Source organism: Lutzomyia longipalpis, chromosome 1 (genome assembly GCF_024334085.1).
Source record: "Lutzomyia longipalpis isolate SR_M1_2022 chromosome 1, ASM2433408v1".
NCBI classification, from domain to species: Eukaryota; Metazoa; Arthropoda; class Insecta; order Diptera; family Psychodidae; genus Lutzomyia; species Lutzomyia longipalpis.
The window spans coordinates 7,569,572-7,591,306 of record NC_074707.1 but is presented as its reverse complement, the minus strand read 5'-3'; the positions used below and the strand labels follow the sequence as shown (position 1 = coordinate 7,591,306).

Below are 21,735 nucleotides of genomic sequence, written 5' to 3'. Positions count from 1 at the left end.
GCACACTTCTCTGGTAAGACGCACACATCTAATGCGCATCACACACACCACCCCATAATCTCTTGACACCAAATGCGAATAAGAAACCTCACATGCCAAACATTTTTCTTTTTTTTTGTAGTAATAACACATTTTCATTTGCAAGTCGCCTCTCGTCAGACTCCCTAATGTAAACCCGACTAATTCCTTCAAGTCAAGTGTCATAGCCTTTTTTCCACTCAAAAAGATATTATGGAAAATTTCCCTATACCATTTTTCCACACTATGTACAAAAAGTAGTTATCTAACAAAATTTTCACTTACTTTCCACAATACCAGTATTTCTTTGTGTTGTACAGCCACGATGGATGATTCGGTTCCCAACGGGAATTTTTATTAATAAAAATATTTTCTCCCCACTTAATTCACTTATGGTGGCAAAAGGAAAAACTAATATTATATATAATAGTTAAATGTCTTCTGAGAATTCTTTCTAATGTCACTTTTTGCAATTCAAACAGTTTTTGAGAGAAAATTCAATAGTATATTGCATTAAAATCCGTCCACGCATTCAGTGCTGCAGATGGAAAAGTTTTGCGTTTAAAACGCTCGTGAATTGTGTCACTTCACATAGGTTCACTTTGGTTAGCATATTCTTCACTGTATCACAAGAAAATACCCTTATTTTTAGAGGTTTTCTTCACTTTTTTATTAATTTAAATACACAATATAAAATTTTTCCACTGAAAACCTACAGTGTGTATTCCACTGCGAACGAATATAAATTTTGAGTTGGAAAGAATCGTTCGTTGTTTCGAGGCCTGTGTGCTTCGAAAGCCAGGCCAGTGTTCATACCCGTCATATAGAGGACTTGGTGAGAGCACCACATAGCCCGGCACTACATACACTCTCTCATTTATTTATACACGTGTGCACCAACACAACTTCATACCATCCACTCCTCTTCAATGTACATTCTCACATTTTATATATAATACCTACCACCAGCAGCAGAAAGCTCGCTTAGTGTGCTATGTATGTTCGTTCGTTCAGAGCAGCAAAGCTGGCAAGCAGCAAAACATCCATATCACAAACCCAGAGCGCTAATGCAGAGGCGTCGCACTTCGCTCAAAACAAATTTTCAATCCATTTCCTTTTCAAATACGAGTCCTTCAGCAGGAAAACATACATAAATACATAAACCATGCTATTTTCCCAAGAGGATGTAAATCGGAATTTCTCAAAATATCAAATCACTAAAAGTGCCTTCTCCTTTCTCTGTGTGATGTATATAAATTTTACATACATACCTACTATAAAGAAAAGAGTGTGTTATTGCAATTTTTGATTTTTGACCTCTAACACTTATCCATCTTGCCATATTTGGTATGATTTATTAATGAATGTAATTTGAACATTATTGCTACAACTTTTATACTATTTCTTCATAGTTATCATAATTTTTAATTGAATGAGCAATTTAAGGACTAACTATACTCGAAAAAGGAAATATCATAGCTCTACAACAGGATTTGGGTATGATATCTCATACCTTGTTTAGACTCTTTTCCACGAATACAACCAATGATTCCAGGTATAATAAGCCTAACTATTAACCAAATAAGGTTTTTTATACTTAGAATGAATACAAAGAAATTATGGCTTATTGATATAAGGTTAAGTATAAGCGTTAAACGTTAATCGATATCTCTCACATGAGTAATTGAAGTAGCTCACATTTGCCCGGGGGCTTGTTTGCAAGTATGTATGTAACAAATAAAATCATTATCAAATCCTCTTTTCCTTCCATCTTCCACCGCAAAAGCTCTAATCTGTCGAATCTCCCTTTCATTTGTTCAATGCTGCGCGATTCATAAATTACACAATTAAATTGAGGTTATGCCGCTTTTAGAGATGTGACATTTTTGGTTATTGCAATTTTCCCGCTTATTCGTTTTATCGTGATCTCTTGAATTTTTTTCTTTCATTCCATTTTTCGCCAATTCTATTTTTTTCCTCTTCGATGACTAACAATGTGTGCACATGTGTATACGTATACATATATGCGGCATTCAATCAATGGCGGTAAAATATGCAGAATTTGTTTTGACAGTTTTCAAAGTCACTGTAATTTTGTGGAGGCGGTCCAGTATTATGTGTGCTATGCATCTGCACTTTTCATGATTATATATATTGAAAGAAATTAAATATTTACTTTCAACGCATACAAATGATTAGTTATCTACTATAGATTTTATAGTAATTATAATTATTACAATATTTATTAATAATCAAAATTGGTCAAAAGAGCAATTATGCAAAGTTACTGTTTATATGTATAACGAGGATGGCCTACACGTGGAAATTTTGAAAATTCTAACTCGAGAATATATAAATTCTATAAAATAAAATCAAATATTATCAAACTATTCATAATTAGAGACTGACCTAATATAACTAATTTATATTATTTTTAATCAATAAAAACGAACAACTAAAATAGTTTTAATGAAGAAATTTAATTTGCTAAAGTTATAAATTAAGATATAAAATTTTTATATTTTTGTAATCAATATGAAATGCATGATATTTGATTATATCCTTCAGCATAATTTTTTTACGCTACCTATGTCAAATAAAACAACAAAATTCAACGATCCATCCAACTGACATTGGAATAAAGTGGAGGTAAAAAAAGGAATAGAAAACAACAACAACTATGTATGAAAAGAAAATTAACAACTACAGCGTTGCATGATTATATTTGAGCGGTATAAAAGTTGATTGCTCAACACATATACCATGAAACACAATCTCTCTTCATTCCATTCTATATAAACCACTCTAGTCAGCAGCGGCAATCAGCCAACGTCATGTGGCAGTTCAGCAGAAGTCTGAAAAACGACGAACCAGAGTTTTATTATTACACACAGCAGAACCAACTTTCTGTTTCCCAGCGAATAGCTCCGACACTCGGCGTAGTTACAATTAGTCTTATTCACTTTGAGTTTAATCAGTTTTAGCAAAAAGTATTGAATTTTCTTATACACGATTAGACTTTTTAGTACTTGACATTAAAAACAGAAATTAAAATTATCATTAGTCATGACGAGTAGAAAATATAGACCAAAAACGAAAACTTTTAAAAGATGAGTAAATGAAACGTAATATGGATTTATTGAGAAACATTGCGTCTAGAACTTTATTGATCTTTAAAATTTTTTTTCGATAAATGCTATTGAAATATCAACATAAATGAATAACAGAGAGATGGAGTATGACAGAGGAAGGAAGTCATTCAATAGAAATTCTTGTCAATAAAGTTATGGTAGAAGGGTTGTAGATTCATAATAAAAGTATCAGATCCCATCAAATAAAAATATATAAAAAAAAAAGAAATCATAGACTTCATTCATATAAAATTCAAATGATGAAAATACAAATGAAACGTTTATGAAATCACATCCTTAACTATCAAGTATCTAAATTATTTTAGTAACAAAGTAATATTTGTATGATAATATTGTAAGGAAATATATACGACCATTCTACCAATTTGAGAATTTCTTTCCTACTTATATCTGTCATCAATGGAGGTACATGGGTCAAGAAGTGTCAGCATAGAGATCCTCAGTGCAATCCCACTTCATATCCTATTTTAACATCTATTGCACGCCTCTGTAGTTCTTCCTGCTAAAGTCTCAACTCTATCTACCACATTTTGTACATATAGTCTTTTCTCATTCATCCAAGTACTTCTTCTATACTTGCATACAGTTGATAGCAACGATAGCTTCGCCGTAGGTATACGGTACGATATAGAATAATTCTATATACTCTACTTATCCGACCATGCAAGCTCCTTCTAGCATTTCCTTCACGTTTATATTGTATAGGAACGAGCGACGTTCGTTCATTTAGTTTACAGCTTTCTGTTTTAACCCACCACCAATTTCCTCTCTTTCACTTCATCCACCCATATATACCCAGTCTACCACCCATTCTCCCCTCAAAGTATTCTCATTTCTCTTCCTAAGTTCCTACCCTGAAAGCTGATGGTTTCTGGTTAAAAATGTTCCCTCCACCCCAGCTCTTTACTCCTGCTACAATCTCTCTTGGCGCTTGTGAGAACTGCTCCTCTAGCAGATTCTCCGATTCCACACTGCTGAATTTTCCACCAATATTCCCGACGACGACGTCGTCTCTCTGGCATCTAGTGCAAAAACCCTCTACATCCCATCGTATCTTCGCACTCCTCCATACCCTTCTTCACCACTTTTCTTTCACACCCATGCTCGTAGACTACCCCATGTACCATATAATAATACATTGTACCTTTAGATATATCCAAAGATTCAACTTGACGATTCTCGTGTATTATGGAAGAGTGAGAATGGAATCAAGCAGCAGCAGAAATGGTAGACGAGAACACCCTTAATTTTGAGTCCCATTTCCACCCACACACATCCACATTTCACCATATATACATTTATAGTAGATATTCACATATTCTGTTCGTATCTACCGTATGTGTCCATTGAAAATGGAACAAATAAAATTTAAAAAAAAATTGAACTAAAAATAAATCAAAATTTTCTTATAATTAGGAAATTTCTCATATTGCATTATGTTTGAGCTAAATTTTGATATATTTATTGATATCCGAATTTAAATATTCAGAGTGAATTAAATTTGATGATTAATCTACTTAATTTGATAAAATTAAACTTTTATTATAAAAAAAAATTAAACAGTGTTTTTTAGAATCAAACGATTTATTTTTAATGATCATATTATGTACATTTTACTTATATTTAGTAAAACGACAGAATCAGAACTATATTCACCCCATATTATATATACAGAATATATGTACTGAGAATCGGAGGGTATGATGATTCTAACTCTGCTCTTGTGACTCGTCGCCTCACAATTCGACTCTTGCACAGCTCAGCAGAATCCAGAGAGAAGGAGCACCATCAGTGAGATGAAAAACACTCACATATTCCACATAGGTAGAATCCCAAAAGAGGGAAAGACAGAGAGATCCTAAAAAATTACCCATCATCCTGGTTCTACCCACGAGTAGAGATGTTCAAGTTGGGAGAAAGAAACACCACTGGCCCAGAGCTTCATCACCTTCTGAATACCCTTCCTCTAAGCATGTCGGTTTGTATTGTATTCACAGAACTCGCCTCTTGAGTTTGGCTCAACTTTGTTGGTGGTAAAATGTCTCGAGATGGAGAATAACGATAGAGGCAGAAGTCGGAGCGACAGAGCTCCTTCTACTCCAGAACACTCAATTGATAGTGAAGAGAGTGAGAATAATACCCTTTTGCAAAGAATTTTCCAACGAAGTCAACATCCAGTGGGAAGAATCTAAATTGCAGAATCGGATGAAAGGAAAACCTTCCCCCATTCCACATAACATACATTTATATACTTTTTCTTGCAAGTAGAACATGGTGTAGGATTGTCTAAAATTTATATTTTATGATCCACCCCTCTTTTAGCATCTTAGCAATCAAGTACGGAATCGTCAAGGGGCAATTTATGTTTGTCCAAATTCCCATTTCTTTATATATGTATCTCAGGGGTCAGATCTATGAATGATACACTTTGAAATGCTACCTCTCTCTCTGTGATGACATTTCCTGACGTCATTGGCATTCTTGTGTGGTGTTTTCATAATTTGTCCAACACTATCGAAGCACGCGGTCATACATCACCACCATGTGACAAGAGTTCTTATACCATATAGATAGGCCTATAGATACGATGATTGGCGTGCATATAAAAAGCGGCACTATTCAAAAAAGGTCTCAATTCAATATTAGCGCTTCTGGGACTCCAAGTGACACAACCACTTGCTGATTTTTTTGGCTTTTTTTTTCTATATGTATATCTATCCATTCAGCGCCTGATTACTCAGACCTAATCAATTTCTGCGGTTTGAAGTGTTTCGTGGGGCACATTCTTTTTTTTCCTCTCCTCTTCTTTCTCTTCAATACAAAATTCATCATTATTATTTTTCTCTCCTTCTTCCATCACGAAACACTGGTGCCCCATGAAGGCAATAGTCCGTGCATAGGAATTAGATGGAGTTTTTACAATGAGCACCAGCAGCGTAGCTGAGATTTGTGTTGTATGTCGTTTTGGTGATGGAAAATCGTGTGGTGAAATAATTGTGGTAATGGTCTTTTTGACGTAAATACTCTGGGTATACGGCGCATTAGAATCCCGCCACCACTGCTTCAACATTTTCGAATTGGAAACGTCGACCCAACATTGTGTGTTATATGGTGTGTGTATAGAAGAGTACCAAGTATTTTGTATAGGCAAGCAAGCACTCAGGCACAGTCAGCTAGCAGAGGCAGAGCGGCAGCATAGTAGAGCTCTCTAGAGCAGTCAGAGCGCACAAGGGAACGGCGTAAATAGCTGGTATTCGGGTAGTAGCATTTCAAAACCAAGTCTGAGCACCATGGTTGTACTTTCCCATTGCTTCACAGCACCACCATACCATCCATCCATTTGCACAGAGTTGAACTCCCAAACACTTCACATTTATACCCATGAGCAGCGCCAGCAAAACACGCTATATAGCTTTGCCACATTTCAACTTCAGGCCAACAACATATACACCCCAGTCACAAATTTCAAAAACACGTCTCCACACCATCTATTCACAGAGCGCTGCCATAGAGAGATACAGTACGCAGACACAGTCAACTGAATCGAATAAGAACATTGGACATCAGAGTTGCAAAAACAGAGATTGTACAACAAAAGATAATGTACATACAATTTTGTAAAGAAAAAAAACTATCATACATAGAATAAATTATTTTAATTTAAAACTACCTCTTATTTTTGTCGATTATATCTACTCCGTAGATAGAGAAATACTTATCGAACGTTTTTCCCATAGACTTGGAGGATAACATCATCAGAGCATCCTCTTGCAGAGTACATACATTTTTACTATGCAATGTGATATGCATAAAGGAATAAGTATTCATATTTTTTGTTGTTGTTCAAATGAATGAGACGATCTTGAAAAGTTTGCACATCTCACTTCTGAATTCAACATACCCAATCGGGGTATGAGAATCTCTGATGATGGGGCATTAGCTGCATTGCCTGTCTGAGCGTAATACATACTTATGTATATATAGCTAGCTATCTATTGAGCGTATGACACTCATAAAAACATGTCTAATTACTTTTAATTGACACTTTTATCGCACTCTTTCTATTCTCACATTCCATCTTTTACTCCAATATATAGATACATATATAGATTTCACATATATAATGGATGTCACATCGAGATTACCACGTGAAATTCTTATTGCATCAATGCAAGTGTGCAAGAATCACTAAATATGTACCTATATAGATATTTTTTGTTATTGTTATGTTTACCATTGTTGAAAAGGAAGCAAACTTCTCTTTTCATTATGGGGCGCCTTCCAAACCACTGTCAGTCCATTTAAATTCAATCATGTGCCTCACATTCCCATCCTCCTCTTCCGATGCTCTTGAAAATGCATTTTTGATGCCGCCACCTCGACTAGAGGTACACAACATAGGCGATTGTATACGTTATATATCTATATATATTTTAAATCCCATCCAATGTTTGTTTCTTCTCACATAAATCACACATAACTGCTGCCAACAATTAATGGAGGGATTCCCTAGCAATTTCACAGCTGAACAACTTTATTTCGTATGTGTGCCACTAAACCGCATCGTTCAATGGAATTCAGATGACGTCAACTGTTCTATTTTGTCTCTTTTTTCACTCTTCTTTATACCTACTCCTTCCCTTTTGCCAGCTCCTCTTCCGCAATCGCTATTGATCTCACGGATTTTCCATAGTATTTTGTGACTTATGCCACCTTTGTATATGAATACAACAAAAGAGAGCGGTAGGTGTACATAGTTTTTGAATAACTACCTCAGATAGGTAAGTATATAAATACTTACTAATTAAACTACGTATGAATGAATTATAGGACAAAAAAAAAACTACAACAAAACGCAAAGAGCACGACTTTCATTCATTGATAAATTATATGGTCATCCCACCGAATACCAGAGGGCAACTTATAGCTTGAACATCAGAAGTTCTCTTCATATTCATCATGGTAAGGGCATTTTTATTCTTTTTTTGCTTCAGTGTTTACCTATCACAGTAAACACTACAAGTCTTTATTTTCTATGTACAATTTTCAGTCTATATAAGCCTGCTAAGCTAGTAATTAGCAATTATTCTCAGCTGTTCAACTTCCCTCACAATGGTTTCCCCGGCGAATGTGAGGAAACATGTTCTTGACTGTGTCACATTTATAATGCCAACCAGAGTTGAGCATCAACACAAACCGAAAGCAAGTGAACGTGTCGTCATGATACGAATAATTAATTACCTAAACGTCAAATTTACGTTTAGCTATAAACTTTCCATATCAACCAGTCAGCCTGTGCTGTATATAGCTCAATCGAGTCCATCAAAATAATTCTCATGATATACTACTATACGAGTGATAGCGAAGGTAATCATGATAATGTGATGCGAAAAGTTTGGTGCATCAATTGGATTTAATTTGAATTGCTTATGATAAATCCTTTAAATTTTCCAGCTCTTATCAGAGTTTCTAATAATCATTTCCACGGCTTCTAGATCATTGAATTTACCTTAAGGCGCCAGAGAAATGCAGGTTTATTGATTAAATGACTATGTGTGGTAAAAATGCCTATTGGAGTTCAAGATTTAAGTAAATCCATTTGCCTACTACCAATCTTTCTTAATAAGTTAGTACATATACAAGATTTTTTTTTGTAACGATTAAAAAGTAACGAGTAAGAACTCCTATAAATTCAAGAAACATCTCCTAAATATAATATACAGATAGGTATCTAGTGAAATGAATTGGAATATTTAGTAAAGTATGTAATGTAATGAGAAGATAAAACTCACCGGATTGTGTGGTGACATAAAGTGAATATTGTGATTGATACTCACCTGAAATGGAATTAGAGAAAAAAAAAGAAATAGAGATAAGTAAGGTGAATTGAAAAGAAATGGAATGCAAAACAAATTATATACAATGGTGGCAGTGAAATAGCAATGTATATACAAGTTGGTAAACAAATGAAAAGCATTATGTAATAGGTTAGGTCAGTGACTCAAAATGATGACCTTGGCTTTCATACCACCCGCCACCCTCTCTTCGGGTCGTCGCGCATTTCTCCCTGAAACGACCGAAAACCCTGAAAGAGCCGCACCCCATACCATCATACCACCCATCAAATCCACCCCTATTCCCATCCTCCCTCTTTGCACCAACTCCCGTCTGTGCCTCTCTCTTTCTCACCCACACTCCCTACTATCCACAACAAGCATTGAAAGCTCATCCCTTTCCATTACCTACACTTTTCCCGCATGTTTTTCTTCTATACGCTTCTCCCCGTCGCTCTTGTCGTCACATTCAGTCACACACAATTTCCTCCTTTTTTCCACACAAAACAATTTTCACGTATATGTAAAACATGTGAGTCGCAGTCAATCCACGTGTCTCCTGCATTATTTTCATACTCCTTCTTTCCCATAAACTCCCTCGTTTTGGCGTCAACAAAACATACATCCAAGTGCCTTCCTTCTCTGACACCGCGCGTATGCGCCAGCATTAAGTTTTCTCGTGAAAACACAAATCTCTAATACTTGCTATCTTGGCCACAGTTCAACTATTCCAATGGTAAAAAGCATACATTACTTTTCATGCTAAATATATACCAAATACCATTGTCCTCAATTTTATTTAAAACCACGTTTAATTATTAGGTATGTGTATTGTATACCTTATTGATTTTCTTTTCAATGGTAGTGGAATCCCTACAAGAAAACATATTTAATTCTCTTCAAAGGCTAATACTTCGATTCCAGTTAAACCTTTGAGCCGAAGGTGAAGTAAACCTCGAGATAGAACAATACAATTTCAAGTCTAAAAGTTTATTTTCTTTGCAAGCTTTTACTCTTCTATCTATGCTAGATATTTTAATTGGAAAAAATATCTTAAAACTACAAATTATCAAAATTTCGGTAGCTCTTGCATGTGATTCTTTCAGCTAAATCCTTCAGTTTTGGGAGTTAATAATAAAACATGATGGCCAATGTTGTTGTTGTTAAAAAAAAAGTATTGTGTCCTTTTTCGTGTCAATCACTGACTCATATTTTTAATTAAATTCTCAACGCAACTCTCATAAAATTGCTCAACAAAAGCCTATAACACCAACACCCACCGCATCGCATTTTCCCCTATTTATCGCACAATTTTCCCATATAGACTACCAGTGGGAAATCGATGTGAGAAAGAGTAGGTATGGTAAAGTCTCAGGATGGAGGATGGTGGAATTCAATTAAATTTGCTCATAAAAACAGTTAATTGTATTTCTTTTTCTCGTCACATTTTCAACGTAACATCCGCAGCAAACTTCCTTTCTCGTTCATACAAAAGGAAGTTTATTGGTTTTACGTTGCTAGTTAATGAATAGAATTTATTGCTCTAGTTCAAGTAGATCAATTTCTGATATGTTTTTTTTTATGAACGTTTAACTAATAGTTAAATATTTAAATAATCCTTTTATTTTTTTTGATAGTTTATTTATATGTTGGGGAAGACTAAGAAAAACGGTTTTGGCTTGAGATATTGATTTGACAATAAGTCATGTGAAATTGATTTATTGCTAAAAGCTCCAAGAAGATATTGCCTTTTTTACCCCCTCAAGTCGCAGAATCAAGAGAATTCACCTTCAATGAAAGAATAGAGAGAGCAGCACGTCGCCGACACAAGAGCAAAACGTAAAAACCATTGAGAATTCACCATAGATCAACAATGAAATAAATTTTATTGTTGATTCAATCTGAAAATCACATTGAGGAATTCGATTAAATCCATGAGTCATTGAACTTGCGCGAGCTATTATTTCCCATTGTGTTTGTTTTTATGTATTTTTTCGGCCTCCCCTATGTACAACGAATTCTGTTTATCTTTAAACATCTTTATCGCTCATCTCTCCAAGTAAGTTTAATGTGGAGTGAATATTATGTAATAGTAAGTATATTAATGGCCATAAACACGATCTCACTTCTTCAATGTACTTCACTTTTAGCCTTTTAGCCAACCAACTTATGTGATTGTTGGGAAAAAATAAATAAATCAAAATTAAAAAGCGAAAACTACGCTATGTGTATACATAAGTATATAATATCTATATAGAAAGTCTAACTTATTGCATATTTTCACCTAGCTTTTTATTCCATGCCATAACTTCCCGCCTAAATTACTTGTATGTGTGTACACAGTAGGGGTAACTGGGGCAAAATGTTATATCGCAAGGTTCGGAAAATGGACTGAAAATGCATTTTCCCATTGAGATAGAAAGAAATCGTGTGAGACAAAGTTGTAGCCCGGAAAATTTCCTATAAGACAGTCGTCATTATAAAATTAAAATATTTTCTCAGTACATACCAAGGAAAATATACTTCTCAATTAAAATTAACAAATTGCCCCATGTTCCCCTATTGTTTTTAATAGTGTAGGGTTAAAGTTTGTACCCGCCAAAGGCATAACCCCATATTGCCGGCAACCCCCTCTTTCGGAGACAGAACACACTAACGTGGGTCTCCTTCCCAGGGCGAGTCTCTCTAGTGGTGGAATTACTATGTGGGCTGCTAAGTGATTAGGGCAATTCTGTGTGGGTCGTGGAACGGGACAGTCGCGTTGTCTAGGAATAGCTCGTCAGCCTTGGGGCGTAATCCCCACTAGATAAACGTGTGAACCTTTTCACCGCCCAAATATTCCCTTCTGAGAATAATTCCCTTACATTCTCAGAAGTGGGATTTCCCACAAAGAAATGCCCACAAAGTGAAAAAAGTGCGAGAGTGTCAAAAAAATGCACGTGTCCCGGATGTGTAAGTGTGTGCGTGAGTGACGCCGAAAGGATTAGAGCTGAACCGGTAGCAGCTGGGGGGACACCAGGATTCCTAAAAGACGCCGAGGGCATCACAGAAAATGCAATAGAGAAGTACCACAAAATTGGTGAGAAAGTTCCATTTTTTCAAAAGAAAATCTCAGGAGACAAAGGAAGCGTCAGTGTTTTATGTGAGTGACGCCCTGAGAAAAAATTGGCAAAATTGTGATCATAATTGTAAGTTTAGTAACATGGGCCCATGGTTAGGTAAATTGTCAATCACGGACATATCGTATTAATAGGATTACCGAAAATTTAGTTAAGGAAAATAATAAATTGATAATTCCAGGAAATAATGAATTTATAATTCCAGGAAAATAATGAATTGATAATTCCAGGAAAAGATTTAACTTAACGAAAGAAAATTTGAATTTGAAAAATAAAACGAACTGGAAAGATTCTAAACTGGAAGAATTCCAGATTCCAGAATCTTATCCTGCGCGTCACCTTTGTTGCGCGTCACCTTTGTTGTGCGTCAGTCTAAGGAAAGTTTTGAGACGTGCGCGTCGTTCTTTGCTAGGTGTGAAAGAAAGTACTTGTGAAAAAAAAAAAGTGACGCATCTTTGTGAAGAGGGTAAGAATTTACAGGAGAAACTGTGTAAATAAATTTAAAAAAAAGTGACCACCAATGTGAAAAAAAAAATCAGAAGAAGAATTAACCATAAAATCGCGCGAACATTTTCCTTTTGTAGAATGCCAAGCAACAGAGGGAGAAGGAGTGGACTGGTGCGAAACGCGATGCACCAAGATGACTCCCTTAGGGAAGAAAGGAATGACCACATTCCCAGGGTAGGACCCAGCGAAATTTTCGCGATACTCTCTAGATTTGACCCTGACGATACAAGATGCATCACTTCAGACCTCTGGATTGAGGAAGTGGAGACGGCAAGGGAGATATACACTTGGAGCGACAGAGCCACCATTTTATATGCATCCATGCGGCTCTGTGGCACGGCCAAAACGTGGTACCACGCCGCCAAGTCCCGCCTCACAACGTGGGAGATTTTTTCACGGGAATTAAGAACTAATTTCCCGTCACGTGTGGACATCCCGAAAGTCCACGAGCAACTGACGAAGAGGAAAAAGTCTCCAAAGGAAACTATCGTGGCTTATTACCACGATATGGTGGCATTGGGGGCGAAGATTAAGCTGGATGATGTCTCGATGCGACAATATATTATTGCTGGAATTCCGTTGGCAAGTCGTCGCACAGCTTTAAGAAACCGGCAATACAACTCACTTCCGGAACTCCTGGTGGCACTCCAGGATACGGAAGGTGAAGATGATGAGGAAACTACAAAACACCAAAGATTCTCACGCAATCATTTTCGCTCAAGGAGACGTGAGCCATACTCTCAGGACAATCACAGAACTGCCAGGGAAGGAAGCAGTAGAGATCACACAAAGGAGAAGACAAATGATTCGACATCGGAAAATCTGCAACGAAAATCCACGGACAGGAAGGAGCGTGTATGCTACAGGTGCCGTGAACATGGCCATCTCATCGCCAATTGCCCAAAAAACATCCGGATTTTCGGGTAAGGGTGGCCGAAGAGAGCGCCGCCCTACCGAATAAACAAAGCTTCTTCAAAAGTGTGTGAGAGGGAAACCATTATGAAATAAATAAATCTAATAGTAATAATAATAATAATAATAAAAAATAATAACTTCACTGTGATGTGTCAAAAAAAAAAAAAAAAAAAAAAAAAAAGTTTGGTTTAGGTAGAATTCTTTTACAATCTGATGGAAAACGTGGCATGAACTCCGTCGCATATTGCTGTCGCAGCACTACAGCACTCGAGCAGATATATCACAGCTGCGAGTGGGAGACTCTTGTTGTTAAGGATAGTCTCATCCGTTTCCAATCACAGATTACTTGGCATCTTGTGCCAAGGGTTACCGTTGGTGGCTCAGCATGGGAGTTTGATTTCACAATGGAACATCGCAAGGAATCAAAGATGAAACACGTGGATTGTCTTAGTCGAGTGGCACCAGCAAAAGAAGTACGGATTGATCAAGAAGTAATGCAACTGAACATTGAAGAAGATTGGGTAACTGTGCTTCAACTCAAAGACTCAGGGATTTCGCGAATTAGACAAATTCTTGAAGGTGAACTCTGTGAAAGCGAGAGCGAGTGATAGCAGGAGAGTAGGACGAAACGACACTTGGCCGAGAGAAGTGATAGAAGCCGGAGGTGTATAAAGTCAGAATGAATTATTATAAATAAGATAGAAGTCAATAAATGTATGTAGTACTTTTAATTACCACTAGGAAGGAAAAGACGAGAGGGTCAATAAAAGGTATCAAATGGTGAACGGCAGAGTTTACGTTCATACTGCTAATGGCCTTCGCTTTGTGGTACCGAAGCATTGAGATTCCATGTGTTACTGAGTGGACACTATGGAATTGGACATCCTGGGCCAAAGAGAACTCTGGAATATTTGCAACGTGAGTATTGGTTTCCCGGCATACGACAAACTGTGGAGAAATTTGTCAGTTTCTGTGTGCCATGCGCGGTCAATAAACAGGGAAAGATGAGAAGCGTTATCATCTTTTGTTCTAAAGAAAACTCCGATTCCTTTCCATACAGTACACATTGACTTTTGTGGACCTTTTCCCAAAACAAATGGCAAGAAAGAGTATGTATTTGCTGTGATCGATGCATTCACGCGGTATGTAATTTTCACAGCAGTATCAGGACCCTCAACAAAAATCGCCACAAGGATCCTCAATGAAATTGCTTAACATTTTGGCACTCCCTATGTGCTAGTGTGCAACAACGGTACAGCATTTACATCAAAATACTTTCAGAAATATTGCACAGAAATGGATATCAAACACGCATTAGTTTCCGTTGCCACACCAAGAGCAAATGAAGTAGTAGAGAAAATCTTTAGAAGCGTTAAAGATGCATTGAAAACACTCTCAGACGACCCAGAAGGACCCGATTGGGACAAAAGAAGTTGTCCAAAATTCAAAGGATGTTGAACACCACGATCAACAGAAGCTCAGGTGAAAGTCCTCAACAACTACTTCTTGGATATTCCCCACGAAATCCGCTAAGTGATCAGCTTTTCAATGCGTTGATTATCGACCTTGAGGATGCGGCAACGAGGCAAAAGAAGCGAGACAAAGCAGTACAGAGAATGAATGAAGATCAGGAGAGACAAGCAATGATACACAAGAATGGACATATCACTCCTGTTTCATACGAGGAAGATGACCTTGTATTCATACGATATACCACCCCCGCAATTGGAAGCTCGAGGAAAATGCTTCCCAGGTTTTGCGGATTATACATCATCAGTAAAGTCTTGGAATCTGACAGATATGTTGTTACGGATACCCCAGTGACCCAAATTACCCAGAAACTTTTCAGTGAAGTTTATCAAGCTGAGTGCTTAAAGAAATGGGTCACCGAAGGAGATCTTCAGAGACTAAATAGCTTGGTTGGGATTGAAGATGTAACTATGTGAATTTGAATTGTCAAGTTCTTGATCTATGTGACGAAGGATTAATTCAATACTAATTGGCATAAGAAAAGACAAACGGTAAGACTTAAACTTAACAGGAAATATGTACATATCTTTCATTACTTTTAGGATCACTCTAAGTATACTCGGTGGCTCAGTGACTAGGTGGCCAGGCCTGGACAACAAGAACCAATAGCGCTTATCGAATCGGACAAATAGCGATAGCCAATATGGATTAAAATACAAAGCCAAACATTGGATTAAAACTAGGTGAACTTAGTGGATTGGGCCCAATACAACTCGAATTACTGGACTATAAGGACCACACTTAGGATTCAAACTGGTCAATGGATTTTCAAGTAGCTAAGTTGATACTACTTGACACTATGATTATTGGACACTCATGGACCATATCTAGGACCTAACCGACCAATGGATTGTTAAGTGGCTGAGTTGATACCGCTTAACACTATGTGGATGAATCATCTCGTTTTACGATAACGTGAGATTCATTAATTCTCGAGATTCTTAAACCGAGCTATGTCTTGTCACTGAGTAGGATTAGAAACGCACAATCTTAAAGGCCTTTTGATGTAAATTTGCTTTAATTACCCTCTTCTCAAAATTTCTTTTGCATCAATGAGGACATTGATATTATCAGGATGGCCGAATGTAGGGTTAAAGTTTGTACCCGCCAAAGGCATAACCCCATATTGCCGGCAACCCCCTCTTTCGGAGACAGAACACACTAACGTGGGTCTCCTTCCCAGGGCGAGTCTCTCTAGTGGTGGAATTACTATGTGGGCTGCTAAGTGATTAGGGCAATTCTGTGTGGGTCGTGGAACGGGACAGTCGCGTTGTCTAGGAATAGCTCGTCAGCCTTGGGGCGTAATCCCCACTAGATAAACGTGTGAACCTTTTCACCGCCCAAATATTCCCTTCTGAGAATAATTCCCTTACAATAGGCTCTTTTGAAATCCTAATCGCCCACTTGTAAGAATATGTAGCTTAAGACTAACTAACTTTAAATTAAACTATACCTAACTTGGTTTACTGAAAGCTCAATATCAGAAGCTAAGCGTGTCTTAACTGATCCTGATTTAAATGATGTACTTTCAGATTCATAAACCTTCAGACTCCAGCATGATTCAACTATCACATAGTGTATGTTGGTTATATATTTTGTCGTCGGCATTGGTTGTTTACAAACACGTCCCACCTGATAGTTATTTCATCCCGGAGAGAACGTAGTATAATGGAAGCAGCCTATAGCATAGGTCAATTGAGTGATGCTGCTTCTGCTTTTGCCTTTCTCAATATATAAACATCATAGCCATATGCTATAGACATAAATTGCGTGTACGTGTATCTGTTAAATTTGTACAGAAAATGACCTTGGCAGTGACCCATTGGATGTGAGTGCCTCTTTGTTTCACCCAATTTCCTCCACATTCAAACAACACACAGAGAGTCTCCTTGGACACCCACAAATCATCTCGCTTCCATGCTAAATAGCTGAATTTATATGAGAACCAAAACTCTTACGTGCACTTTACAGGCAGCAATATTGCTCTCTCTGTACCGCAGCAAAGATATGTGAAGCATACAGCAGTGCAAATTATTGATTTGCATTCAATAGAGACCGAAAGGTAATGGACCTCAAAATGCATAAGGTAGGTAGGGGAGAAGAGAGAGGCCTGTGTGTGCACAAGCCACCCAATTGAGAACAACAAATGGATGAATGGTGAAGTATGATGCGGGAGGATGCAGAGGAGACGTGCGGTATTTGTGGCATGTTGGAGTGAAAATGAAGGTGATGCCGTTCCTGTTTTATTCAACAAACTCACATGGAAGAGAGATACCTTAAATCAGGTATGAAATTGCCATTTGTGTATTAAATACCCATGTGGAATCGATGAATGAGCCAAAGCAATCGTATACACCCAATTCAGACAGAATGACGATGAAGGAGGAGGGAAAGACAATTATCGTGTGTTGTGTATATATGTACGCATCAGCTGTTTCAATTTTTATCACAGAACCAGGGAGAGAAAGAGAGGAATTTTGTTGTTTGAAGGTCGCCTGAAAATTGTGTGTGTAAAGTTTGTGTGCGCCTTTTTTTCCCACACTCAGAGTGCCTCCAACCGCACTCCTCAAACTCCCCATTCGGTATCCCACCTAACTTCACCACCTCCACCCCACCCCTTCGCGCCATTCTCGCATCCAACTCTCAATCCCAAAACCATTCAAGCTTTGACTGTGCCACCAGTGAAATTTAGTTCAAGTTCAAAGAATTATACCACACGGATGTAAATAAAAACATATATAATACACATTTTATAGAGACAGAGAAAAGAGAGTGCAAGAGGAAAATAAATTTATGTATGGTTACAAATATAATGTACATATGGGTAAAAAGAGAGAAAATACACACATCGCTGAATCTATAAATAGAATATGAAATTTTTCGTCAGACTGTTTACATATTTTATATTGATAGAGATAGTAAAATGTTGGAAGTTTGTTATATCATCCATTTCTTCTCATTCACAGTCACTCCATTGGAATTTCTTTGTAAAATTTTATCCAACATTCCTCACATGCCATCCTTTAAAAATTTCCTTATCCACCCCCCATTCGGACACAAATTAAATGGGGTAAGGGGGGCTGCTGTTGGTTGAATAAATCGTCTATATAGTCAGAATTGTGTTGGCGAGAAAGTTAACAAGATTTCCAGAGAAATTGAGATCGAATTTCCATGAACTTTGTAACATTCTCTGAACAATTTAATGAACTTCCGCCGAGAAATGCTTCATTGATGAAAACAGTTGTTATTGGAAACTCAATATATTGGAAGATTTTATGTGAAGCACACAGCATAGGGAACATCCTTGTGGATTTCACAGAAATTCGTCATGGAAACCTTATCATAAAGGGTAAATTCTATTCACGTTTAGAATAGCAGGGTTACCCTGTATTTTACACTATACCTATGTAATTTTGTAAACCAAGGATATGTAATAAACTACATAGCAAGAGACTGAAGATTAAAATGATTTTCTATGACTTCTGCTTTGTATTTTCTAAACTGAATTCTCAACTCAGAATTTAACATCATCTCTACTGAATGCTTAGTATGCAAACTATTTTGAACTTTTTTTTTTCAACTTGAAACCAAAAGGAAAAGCTTAACATGCCCAAAATAGATGGTTGATTCACATCAATTCCAATGTAAAACATCTTTGATGTTATATTGTAAAAGGAAATTTCCAAAAGAAAAACGTCTTGTTTCATTTATAAGACGGGAAACACTCGTGTTAGCTAAATAAGTAGATATCTCGTGTGTGTGTGATGTTTTCAGCTTCTTGATTTAGCTGATCTCGCGGAAGGCAACGGTATGTACAACTTGTACACGTGGAAAGACATACGAAAAAAAAAGAATTGTGCACATGGAGAGTAAACGAATAGATTAATGGGAAAACGCGGTGAGTGGAGAGAATGTGAATGAAATCGAAATTGCATGTCTATGACCAACTACTATATGTGACGACATAGTCGTCCAACTTTGCTGCTTCCTCTCTTTCACTGATCCTTCGTCATTCATTCTTGCCAGTTATTCAAACTTCATTATGTGCCAACTAATTTAAGCTATATACACATACCCACTCTAAGTGATTTATCAAGAAGCGGAAACGTTGAACAGGCACTTCACCTTACGGGTTTCTTATATGAAAAACTCAGATGATCGTGATCGTATAATCATCTGATCTGAAAAGTCGTTATACATAAGAAGAAGAAAATCTTGGACTATTATGTATCATTTTTTTCCTTCTACAAAAATCTAAACCAAAACGACCAAAACTCTCCCTAATATTGAATCCTCACTTGTGTTTAGTAAACAATTTGCCGCTGTGTTTAAATTGGGTAAAGTTCAATGCTGGTTAGGTACCTGAAAGTGAACTGTTCAAAGCAGGTGAATGAACTTTGTCTGAGACACCACAACACTTGGGGGCATTGTGATAAATAGTATGGGAATGTGGTCATAGGATTTGCAGTAGAAAAAAAAACGATACCATCAGCTGACTGCTACCATAAAAAAATGTCACTCTCCTTTTGACACCATTTTCCAACTTGAAGCACATCCGCGCACATCAAATACCTTCCTCTATTCTCCGCATCATATGGCGGGTGGTAGATTGAGTGAAACAATTTTACCATCGCATTTCTCTCACTTCCATGAGACCCAAAACATCCCCCAACCCTCAATCACGTGGCATCGCAAAATTCACCCACAAGAGCACAGCTGCCGCATCAAACGGGACGCATTCCTAACTTTATTTCCTCGTTTTCTGCTCTGTATACACAATTTCCTCCTCTTCTCACACCCCCATACCCAAATTCAATGCAAAATATACACACATTTTCTCTCTCTCCCTCATCCGCCTTTCTTGTACATCAAATTGTATACGTCATGTAGTTATACAGGTTTTTATTATGTAAAGTTGCCTGTACCTGTTGATTGTATGCTAGACACCCCCCATCGACCTCAAACCACTATTTTATTGTTCTTTCCCACCACCATTCCTTTTAACGACACCTACACCCCTCATCATCCCCCCGACACATCATCCACCCTATTGAACCTCGAAGCATAAACCGCTCTCATTTTATCACCTCTAAAAGCACCCTTTCTCTATAACACTCTATGATGAAAGTTTATTCCTTGCAGTTGCAAGCTCTAGGCAAGTACCTAGAACTTTCAGTTTTGCAACAGAGCTTCTATTATATATGTGAGATTTGAAATAAGTATAATGCTGGATTTAAAACAATTCAAAACTATCAATTTTATTTATGAATCAAGGATTAAACCAACAATATCAAGTAGAAAGTCCTTCAAGGTTCACGATAGGTCTAAACCTAGAATAACCTAGAACTCTATCTTGAAGTTTCTTATTTTTATAGTTAAGTAATTAATTAAAAAGGAAATCTATTTTAATGGTTTTCGTATTTGACTTTCAATGACTTCTCCTTAATTGTATTTATGCAAGAAAAAATCAATTACCATAGCTATTTTAAAAAAATATATGAAATCTAATATTTCATTAATTCTTTCAAGAATCCTTTCATTTTCAATACCCAACTATTTAATATTCTTCAAATAAAATTCCATTCAATTTTCCTTGAAAAATGCATTGTGCCTTTTTCATTAGATATCTACATTGTAGAGGCACTTCTGCCACATACATATATGGTGCTACATAACACACCCATTTACGCGCATACAAGTTCTCTGAACTCACTGAAAGTGTTGGCAAGTTCCACAGAAAGACTGTACAATGTGATTAAGGGAATGTAATTGCCTCTTTCGTCCCCTTCATTATAATCAGCTGATTTTCCCTGTTTGTTTACCATTCAAGTTAATTTTCCCCACATCACATTCCTTGCTATGAGCACATTCCCATATAATCAGCAATTTACCCCCTCTTTCTCTTTGTGCAGAAAGCCGTAATACCCATATAATCGAACAAATCGCTTTTTCATTCGTCACACCACATTGTATATTTTTTTTCTCGGGGGATGACGTCAGGGGGTTACGTCACGGATATCATGTGGGTAAAAAAGCACCCTTTTGAAGAAAGTTATTTTTGTATAAAATGCCATATATAACTCACCCCAGTATCACCATCATTTGCATTTGGTGTTGAGGCTTGACTTGGTCGATTTGGATACTGAAATGAAAATAAAAGAAATAAATACAAAATAAATATTAAAATAAATAGGTACCTACTAATTTAAACTGATTAGCATTTTAGTACAAAAATATTAAACAATGAAAGGTGTTTTGCTATATAAATTAAATGATTTTCAACCCCAAATATTTTTGCAGACACCAAAATTCAGTTGTATTATATTTATACGACAAAATTGCTATCAAAATGTATAAAAATTATTGGAATTTTGACAATTTGGATTGTAATTTCCATTCCACCACTTCACATTATAAAATACAATGCGGTTTTAATTCAAAATGTGTGTGCAGTAGAATGCACAAAACAGCATCTATTTCCCTGGAATTAATTCATGTCCACGATAAACCGACACTAAATTCGTTTTTGTATTTCACATAATACCATGTGTGACATCACCGCACCAACTTTTAGTTCGCTTTTTCACTAAATACACACCCCTATATAGGTATAGGTATGTGTAGTATAAAATTTAACACAAAAATCCATTTAAACAGAAT

At 36.8% G+C, this 21,735-nt stretch overlaps 2 protein-coding genes and 1 long non-coding RNA gene across 12 annotated transcripts in view; 2 read left to right on the top strand and 1 right to left on the bottom strand.

The window, feature by feature from the left end:
• The window catches only part of LOC129786446 (trithorax group protein osa), a 75,840-nt gene that overhangs the window by 33,797 nt on the left and 20,308 nt on the right, over positions 1 to 21,735 (bottom strand). For 7 of the 10 annotated variants that reach the window (XM_055821490.1, XM_055821548.1, XM_055821497.1 and 4 more), the window contains exons 5-6: positions 21,161 to 21,217; positions 8,963 to 9,007 (exon numbers count right to left, since the gene is read on the bottom strand). In XM_055821490.1, coding sequence (XP_055677465.1) covers positions 8,963 to 9,007; positions 21,161 to 21,217 — 102 coding nt within the window. The remainder of the gene's footprint in view (positions 1 to 8,962; positions 9,008 to 21,160; positions 21,218 to 21,735) is intronic. The other 3 variants (XM_055821524.1, XM_055821531.1, XM_055821539.1) reach the window with 1 other exon arrangement.
• Positions 5,355 to 6,836, top strand: LOC129786632 (uncharacterized). Its single transcript, XR_008750149.1, has 2 exons — positions 5,355 to 6,428; positions 6,489 to 6,836. It is a non-coding gene; the product is annotated as an uncharacterized LOC129786632 (long non-coding RNA).
• LOC129786600 (uncharacterized) lies at positions 12,708 to 17,410 on the top strand. The gene has a single exon (XM_055821724.1). The coding sequence runs from the start codon at positions 12,709 to 12,711 to the stop codon at positions 13,555 to 13,557; it is 849 nt and encodes a 282-aa protein (XP_055677699.1). The 5' UTR covers position 12,708; the 3' UTR covers positions 13,558 to 17,410.

Excerpts from the sequence above, each read along its gene's own strand:
- LOC129786600 (XM_055821724.1), top strand. The coding sequence starts at position 12,709 with ATGCCAAGCAACAGAGGGAGAAGGAGTGGACTGGTGCGAAACGCGATG.